Source organism: Vulpes lagopus, chromosome 8, assembly GCF_018345385.1.
Source record: "Vulpes lagopus strain Blue_001 chromosome 8, ASM1834538v1, whole genome shotgun sequence".
In the NCBI taxonomy this organism is placed as follows: Eukaryota; Metazoa; Chordata; class Mammalia; order Carnivora; family Canidae; genus Vulpes; species Vulpes lagopus.
The window spans coordinates 39,263,991-39,273,137 of NC_054831.1; the positions used below are offsets into that span (position 1 = coordinate 39,263,991).

At 43.8% G+C, this 9,147-nt stretch overlaps 1 protein-coding gene across 2 annotated transcripts in view; it reads left to right on the top strand.

The window, feature by feature from the left end:
• POLR1D (RNA polymerase I and III subunit D) overlaps window positions 1-8,856 on the top strand; it is a 45,246-nt gene extending 36,390 nt beyond the window's left edge. For both annotated transcript variants that reach the window (XM_041768334.1, XM_041768335.1), the window contains exon 3: window positions 8,309-8,856. In XM_041768334.1, coding sequence (XP_041624268.1) covers window positions 8,309-8,576 — 268 coding nt within the window. In that variant the 3' untranslated portion in view covers window positions 8,577-8,856. The remainder of the gene's footprint in view (window positions 1-8,308) is intronic.
• The last annotated feature ends 291 nt before the right edge of the window (window positions 8,857-9,147 follow it).

Genomic DNA, 9,147 nt, shown 5'->3' on the forward strand with positions numbered 1-9,147 from the left:
TAGAGAGAGAGGCAGAGACACAGGTAGAGGGAGAAGCAGGCTCCATGCACCGGGAGCCCGACGTGGGATTCGATCCCGGGTCTCCAGGATCACGCCCTGGGCCAAAGGCAGGCGCCAAACCACTGCACCACCCAGGGATCCCCTCTTCAGTTTTTTTTTAACCCAGTTTTAAGGAGAATGGCATTTTGGGGTGCTTTTCTATTTGGCGTGGCAGTTGTTCTGGTGATAAGGGGAAAAATCATCCACATTGTTCTTCCATTGTATATAATTATATATTTGGTTATTTCTCAAACCTTTATGCAGATATTTTATTTTTTATTCATTTGAGCACCAGCAGGTGTATTAAGAGGCCAGGCTTAGGCAGCAGTAAAGAAGACTCTTTCTGTCCTGGCCTTAAAGTTGTTAATCCACTGGTGGATATGGACAAGTGAGCAGGTGAACACAAAGCAGCATGCTGGAACCAACCATCAGGGAAGGAAGGGCTCCCATTTCAGAGTGACTCTTGGACGAGGCTCTTGGCAGTGTTTCAGGGCCACAGAGATCCAAAGGCTTTACTCTATAGCTAAAGAACATGGGGCCTAAATGGGTTCCCGAAGGCCCCAGCTAGCAAATTGAATGGATCATTTGCTTTCTTGTCCCTAGTCTAACACTCCTTGCTACACCAGCTCTCTTCTGGTTGTTATTGTCCGATAGCATGCGGGCATGTCAGTGCTTCCTGCCCCCGGCTTCCCACATGCCTTCCAGATCAAGTTATGAAAGTAAATTGGAGAGCCTTGCACATGTTAGCACCGGATCATATGGCTATGGAAAATAATGTGTGCAGCTAACAGAGCAGGAGGCCAAGGATGACAGCCCTGTCGTCTGTCCCAGGATACCACCATTCACATATTTGCTTATGAGCTTTATCTTCACACATCCTCTGTTCCTCTCAGTAGTCTCCTAAAGAGCACAAATGCATAGACAGGTAGCTTGGGATTTATCTTTGCTGCAGGATCCAGCCTAATGCCTTACATATGAAATATTCTCAGACTTTAAGAATCAGTTAATAATATAAGTATATACGTACATATGTGTCAACTGTTGCACATTACCTTTAGGTACCTTTAGTGTCGGGGCCACAGTACACCAAAAACCTACCTGGGGCCTCAGGACTGTTGTCCACAGAGTAATTAAGGATTAACAATTCAGCAATGGCAATTGTAACACCATAAAAGAATCTCTCAGGTGGCCACATGCTGAGGCATTTGATTGTCAAATTATAAACTGTAAGCACTGTGGATGGTTGTGGTGGTTGTAACAGCATCAAACAACAAAATGAGCTGTAATCAACCACAGTGTCAAGATGAAAAATCTTACCCATGTTTCATGGAGTGTTTGGGGTGTAGTTGTGCTTCTTTCTATGGGTGATATTTTTTTACTCACATCCACAGTAAGGCAAAGGAATATACAGAATGGAAGATAAAGTGCTGCTTGCTGGTGTGGGAGTGAGTGTGGCCATAGAACAAAGGAGTGAATTGGAGAGCATCACATGGAAACTTGCTCCCATGATTCCAGGGAGTCTATTTCCCTAACCATAAAAATAAGAAATGTAATTTCCCATTGCCTGTTATACTTCACAAATCTCAAAGTTAAGTGCATTTGGGGAATTCCGTGACTTTGTCCCAGCCTTGTCCATGTTAGTGATTCACCACTTGACACCACATACACATCTGCTTCTTGGTGCCTGTGCAGGACGAAGCAGCCTTGCCAGCAAGAATGCCAACAGGCTCTTCACCTGTGGTTTCTTTCCCCAGCTGCTCTGGCAGTTGGCCACCTGGTCACACCACAGTGTGTCTTTGTCTCTCTCTCTACTCCTTCCTGATCTGGGATGATGTTGGGAGGGTAGACCTTGGCATCATAGCCCTGATTCCAGTCTTTCCAACTTGGGATCTCAAATAAGTTGCTTTCCTTCTCTTGTCCACCCATAAAGTGTTCAGTGGTTGGAGAAATGGAATGATGCGATGGCATGGGGTGATTACTTCATGGAAGTCAGTGTCAGCACTATTACTATTCCCAATTGGCTAGTGATTGCGTGCCACTGTCCAGTGGGTCATATTCATGGAACTATTTTAGAATCCAGAAGTGGCAGGTGTGGGGGATCTGGGTGGCTTAGTGAAGCATCTGACTCTTGGTTTCAACTCAGGTCGTGATCTCAGGGTCATGAGATCAAGCCCCTCATTGGGCTCAGAGCTCAGCATAGAATCTACTTTAGATTCTCTCTCTCCCTTCTTCACCTCTGTCTCTAAAATAAATAACATCTGTGCTCACTTCAGCAGCTATACTAAATAAATAACATATACTAACGTATATAATAATAACGTATACTAAAATAAATAACATCTTTTTTTTTTTTTTAAAGTGGCAGGTCTGAATCTGTAGCATGATAGATATAACTATTTCTATCCTTCAAGCAGTGAAGACAAAAAGTATTCAAATCAGAAAAAAAATTACATATCTTTTCCCCTTTCTATTTTCTGTTGGTTTTACAGTCTACTATTTTTCTGAAGTCCAGCATGATAACTGCAAGGAGGAAGTCCTTATTTTTACAAATTATGTTATACGTTATGCCCACTCAAAATAATAGATGAAAAGCTTACAATCCCCCTAATCAGTTCATAGGTCCCTTGAATGGCAGATTCTTCAGAAATCCACCTCTCCTGGGGCATACAGAAGCCCTCACAGCTTCTGGGCTGACAGTTTTGGAAATGAAGTAAAGCGCTTTGCTTTTAAAGTGTACCAGGGTGAGGATGCCAGATCTTAAGTCTGACAGTGCTGTCGTGGGTACTCTCCCAATGCAGTCATAACCAGTTGCATTGTATATAGAGTTTTATATCCATTTATATTGTTAGCACCTTAAATCATTTCTCCCCACATGAGCTAGTATACCTTTCTAAAAGCAAAAATAGAAGCTGGCCAGGCTGAAAAAGCTGACATGGTGTGGCTCAGAGCAACAGAGAGGGAAGCAGCCACTCCAACCCCAGTAGCATGTCTTGGGATGTAACCAAGGACGTAGGTGGTGCAGACACCTGGAGCAAGCAGACTGCCCTCACTCGAGGGCTCAGGTTTTACCTCAGTGCAGATATGAAAAGCTCTGAAATCGTTGGTTCCTAATGCTAGCTTATCACATCATCTCAAATACTGGGGGAAATGGCACTAATAAAGAGCTGAGAAACAAGACAAATCAATGAAATGAGTTTTCTTTTTTTTTTTTTTTTTAAGATTTTATTTATTTATTTGAGCAGGGGGACAGGGACAGGGAAAAAGAATCTCAAGCAGACTCAGCACCAAGCATGGAGCCCATGCAGGTCTCTTTCTCAACCCCGAGACCATGATCCCAGCCCAAAACAAGAGCCCCTGGCTCAACCAACTGAGCCACCCAGATGCCCCAGAAATGAATTTTCTGATGGGATGAATGAGAGGAGAGTAATTTTTGAAAGGGGTTAACATACAGAACACGGGCAGAGAATTTTAAGACTGGAACTTCAGAAACCACTTATATACCTCAGCCTTCAGTGATCTATCTGAAGAGTTATCTCCAGAGCTTTCACAGTATTAGGAAATGCAAAGTATAAGCTCAGAGGTAATACTTTGGGGCAGCTTGAAATGTCCTGGGAAGTGAAACTTACAAGTTTAACCATTTGAAATACCAGAACTATTTGTTTCAGATAGATAGATAGATTGATTGATTGATTGATTTGAGAGAGCATGTGCGTGCGTGCGCATGAGTAGAAGAAGGGGCAGAGGGAGAGAATATCCAAGCAGGCTCCATCCCACCAGCCATGAGATCGGAACCTGAGCTGAGACAAAAAATGGGACACTTAATCATCTCAGCTACCCAGGTGCCCTGAAGTACCAACACTTTTAAATGTTAACCATTTTTATGAAAATTTCTATGAAATCTCATTAACTTTTTCTTGATGACTCTGGGGTTTTTTTTTCTTTATATATATATATATATTTTTTTTTTTTTTTCTTGGCTCAACTCAGGTTTTTTTTTTTCTTTAAAAAAATTTTTTTTCTTGATGGCTCAGGATTTTTTCTTTTTAATTGCTTTTTGTTGTTGTTGTTTGTTTTTTGTTTTTTCATTGAGCAACATCAGATAGCCTGCTCTGTTCTTGATTAGCTTCTTATCCCAGGTGATTTGGGACTTTAGGATGTTATCACAAGTTGCCACCAAGGAGAAATCCCTACTATATTAACTGATGTGAGTACTGTATGTGCTTACATATATGTATATATTTATTTTTTTTCTTCTGTGAAGAGAGTGAATACTAATATAGGTCCACAGTCCCTTGTTTAAACCCTTGAATCCTGCTAAGTGTCTAAATTGAGATATTTTTACATTTTAGCAAGGTACATAAGCATGTCCAGTATACACCATGAATGCCCCCAGGGGTACTTGTTCAACACATGATTATTTCTGCCCCCACACATATGAATGCTTACACTAAATGGGATAAAGACTAGACATAAATAGCCCAGTGTCAGGTTAGGCCAGGTTTTGCTGCCAAACAAGTTTCAACATCATATAAAGACCTTGATTTTCAAAGGTTTTAACATTTTAGAATTGTAGAGAAGAAATTATAAACCCATAGGTAACACTGAAGATTTACCATGTGCCAAGTACTGTGCTAAATTCTTTATGTATTATCTCAATAAATCCTCCCAGTAGGTAGATACTTCTGTTACTCCTGTTTACCAATGGGGAAAACCAATGCACAGGGGAGTTAAGTAACTTACCCATGGTCGCACAGCTAATTAGTAGAGCTAGGATATAAAGCAGAGTTAACATTCACCAAACACTTGTTACATATTCGCATTACTCTAAGCACTCCCTCATTTGATCTGCAACCATTCCATTAAGATAGTCACTGCTATTATTCTCCATTTAACAGGTAAGAGGCAACAGGGAGATTATATAACATGTTCAGTCTGATGGTGTGGTTTCAGAGCATGTGTGCTCAGCCAGTACCACATTCTATGAGTTTATAGCAATGAAACAACTGGCTTCTAGGTTCAACAAGAGGAGTTACCACACCGAAGGCTAGTGGGTTTCCTCACAGGTCAGCAGCATCATTATACTCCTTAAACCATGATATTTTCACTGCAGGTTTTGTCATTTCTTTATATGGAATCAGTTACTACATTTGCCTCCACATCTGCTGGCAACTACCCCTCTATCTCATTGCCCTGCCTTACTTATTACAGGTATAAATGAGCACTTACTGTCATGACCTAAAGCATATCCTATCACGTTCAGGAGAAGTCACTCGCAAAGCCTCCCCCTTCCTTCTCCCTTTCCCTCCCCCTCCCTCCCCTCCCCCCTCCCCCCACCCCAGGTAGGCAAATGCTGCCCTTGACTCTGTACCCAGAGTAGACTCTTAGGCACAGCCAACATTAAAAATCACATCTCTGGGGATCCCTGGGTGGCGCAGCGGTTTGGCGCCTGCCTTTGGCCCAGGGCACGATCCTGGAGACCCAGGATCGAATCCCACATCGGGCTCCCGGTGCATGGAGCCTGCTTCTCCCTCTGCCTGTGTCTCTGCCTCTCTCTCTCTCTCTCTCTGTGACTATCATAAATAAATAAAAATTAAAAAAAAAAATCACATCTCTGGGGATCCCCGGGTGGTTCAGCAGTTTGGCGCCTGCCTTTGGCCCAGGGCGTAATTCTGGAGTCCCAGGATCGAGTCATGCGTCAGGCTCTGGGCATGGAGCCTGCTTTTCCCTCCTCCTGTGTCTCTGCCTCTCTCTCTCTGTCTATCATGAATAAATAAATAAATAAATCTTTTTAAAAAATCACATCTCTGATGTTAAAAAGAGATGTAAAGGACAGTTTCCTTGTGGCTTGATTCTAGAAACTCCTCTCACTCTCTGAACATCTCTTTTGGTGGCCTGTGGAGTCGGTGGCTCACACCCACCGCTAGAAGCTAGCAACCATCCCCTCCAGCAGGGTCCCCACTCTCAGCAGGAACCCCTGTGTCTCTAGCAGAAGAGCTTCATTCATCTCTGACGAGCATATGGGGGTAAAGATGATCTTACGTGGAAGATAGCAAAATAGAGCAGAATTCATCAGGAGTTACCAAAGGGTTTGTTTTGACTATTGTCCCATCGGGCCATCCTCGCCTTTCCTCATTTGTCTGATCCAGAGAAGAACTGACCAGGTTTACCAGCACTGAGCTGGCCCCCTCCAAGGAAAGTAGCTAGCCCAGGGTTCTTCTGGAGCCAGGACACACGTGTGTTCCATTTCCTCGTACTCTGTACTCTGGTGCTGCTCGTGCACTAAGCACTGGGCCACAGGTGGCAGAGGGGGGGCACTCTCAGCTTCTTACACTCTGCACTGAGGGGCATTCTTCTCCTGCAGACCAGCTGAATGGTGCTCTTTGGTGACTTCGGTGTGAGGTACTCCTGAATCTTTGCTGAGTTTGCAGGGGTTCGAGTTTCTTCACCAAAGTGGTGCCTGAAGTCCTGAGAGCCTCTAACACCACTGATGTCCCCGCAGGTGGCCCTGCCTTAGGACTGACTGCTGACATAGCAGAATGCTGGTTGCTGTGCCTTTTCCAGGAGCTCAGTGAAGCCCCACAGGGCTCCAGGCAGCTACGTGGTGTTGTACCCCCGGTCCCCTGGTACTTCAGGTCTGGATTTTCTGTACTCTTTGTCACTGCCTTTTTTCTTCGCTCCTCATCTCATTCACTGTGGCTTCAAAACTCTAGCCGCAAAGAAAAATAAAACAAAATATCTGGTGTTGCTTCCACCTCTGAGTATGACCTAAAAGAAGTACTGGCCCTACTACACTCCACTCACCTTTCTCTCTACATTCCTTTTTCTCCTTGTTCTAGTTCTTTCCCTTGTCAACTCTCCTGGCCTGAGCATTAAGCATACACTGCATATGGAGTGCCTACACCACCTTCGATTCTCAGATATTTTCTCCATCCGTGTAGGCTCAAGAGCTGCTTATTGGCTGCAGGAGACATTTTCTTTTATTTTTTCTCCACCTTTATCTTCTAGATTCAATGCCATTCTAGTTGCTTGATCTTCTCTGATCTCCCTATAATAAGTGGCACTAGGCTTATATCTGCTCATGTTTCACTTATCGAGTACTAGACTATAAAATCAATCCAGTGGGGTGCTGGTGGGTTGATTTGGAAGTATTGTGTGGGATTCTCTTTTTTATCAAAGTTTGATCTGAAGATAGAGATTATAGAATCCTACATTCATTTTTGCTTAATACCAGCCACTCTGAGTAACATGATTTTGGGGACCAGCATCCTCCTAAAATAGCCCATCATGGGACAGACAGCTGAAAGCCAAGAAAAACATGCAGGTTCTCACCTGCATGGGGTTTTCTTACCCAAAACGAAAACTTTAGTGAAAACTTTAGTGTAATTAAAAAAGAAAACAAATGTATGCTTAGGTGTATACCTAAGCGTTAGTTACATCCTGTCTCTTGGGTGAACTTGAATACCCAGCTGATTTAATATACAGTGCACAGAAACTGACCCAGAGGGTGCACCTGGGTGGAGTGCTCCCCAACCGAACATAGACTAGAGTCCTGAGACGGAAGTGTAAGAGAGTCTTTTAAAGGAAAAATGTGTTGGGATGCCTGGGTGTGACTGCGGTTAAAGCATCTGCCTTCAGCTTGGGGCATGATCCTGGAGTCCCACATCGGGCTCCCTGCATGGAGCCTGCTTCTCCCTCTGCCTATGTCTCTGTCTCTCTCTCTCTCTCTTTAAAAAAAAATAAAGGGAAAATGTGATTATTGCATTTTTATGGATTCTTTGGATAATGTTTATTTCTAGAGGAGAGCATTTAGCTCCAGTAGTCAAGATATAGCAAAATAATTTTTTTTTCCTTAGAGAGGGACTCAACTTTTTACTCTCTGGTAAGTAAAACAAGCCATGATCAGTTTGGCTCAAAGTGCAGATGATAGCCAAACCAGGCATTTATTATTCAAGCAGAAAACATAAGCAATTCCCATCTTCCAGGTTCTAGCCAATACCTGCACATGTACAGCAAGCAGTAGAAGAGTTAGTCCAAAAAGGAAGGGGGTGAAGTATTCAGAGAGGCCCAGTCTGCAGTCTGCAATTCCAAGTGTTTTGCTTTTTTCCCCCCTTGTACTCAGAGTTTACACTAGGTGGCATGCAAGGAAAGCCGAACACATTTGGAAACTTGATTCTGTGCACACCCAATTCTTCTGGCACAAACCCTGACCAGTGGGTGCAGCTTCAGAGCCAGTGATCTCGTTTGAGATTGTTCTTTTTCTCCTCCCCAGGATGAAGTGTCCTCTCGCTGGCACAAATAAAAGATTCCTAATTAACACAATTAAGAACACGCTGCCCTCCCATAAAGAGCAAGACCCTGAGCAAAAGGAGGGCAGCAAGGAAGCCACGAAAAGCCAGGGCCAGAAAGAAGAAAAGCGGAAGAAGCACAGAGGTCACCCCTACAAGCACAGCTTCCAGGCCCGGGCCCCCGAGGGCCACTCTCCGCACCGGAAGCCCAGCGGCCGGGACAAGTCGGGGAAGCGCTCCAACAGGCGATGAAGAGGACGGGCAGGAGCCACCTGCACTGATCCGTCTGGGACAGGGGGTGTGCCCACGAGGATTTGAGGACAGGCCTGCAGCCAGAGAGCAGACACCTAGGAGTGACTTTTACAGTCAGTCCTTAGTTGCTATGACAGGGAAATGAGTGCAAAGGGACTTGCTCTGCAGGTGTCCAGGCAAGTTCCAGCTTTTCTGGCGGTGGCCTCCCATAGTGTGTCATGTTTTCATTCTCTGTTGTTTGGAAGTTGGTTTCAAAATAAATCTAAAACTTAAGTTTTCAGAGGTTGTAACGACTAATTCCAGTTTTTTCGACGTGTTAACGATTGTGGTCCTCAGATTTTCTCAGAAAATGAAACACTTGTAAATCCTCTATGTTATCTTTTTGGAAGATGAATTTAAAATTCAAAAGTCATCTGGCCAGTAACCACAGTCAGGAAAAGATGTAGCCCTTCAAGGGCTAGAAATTTACCATGAAACTCTTTGATAGGTTTGTTTTCCTCTAAGGGAGCCATGTAGAAAATTCTCAAGATGGCTTTGAATTCAGTGTTCCATATCAATAACCAGAGGCTAA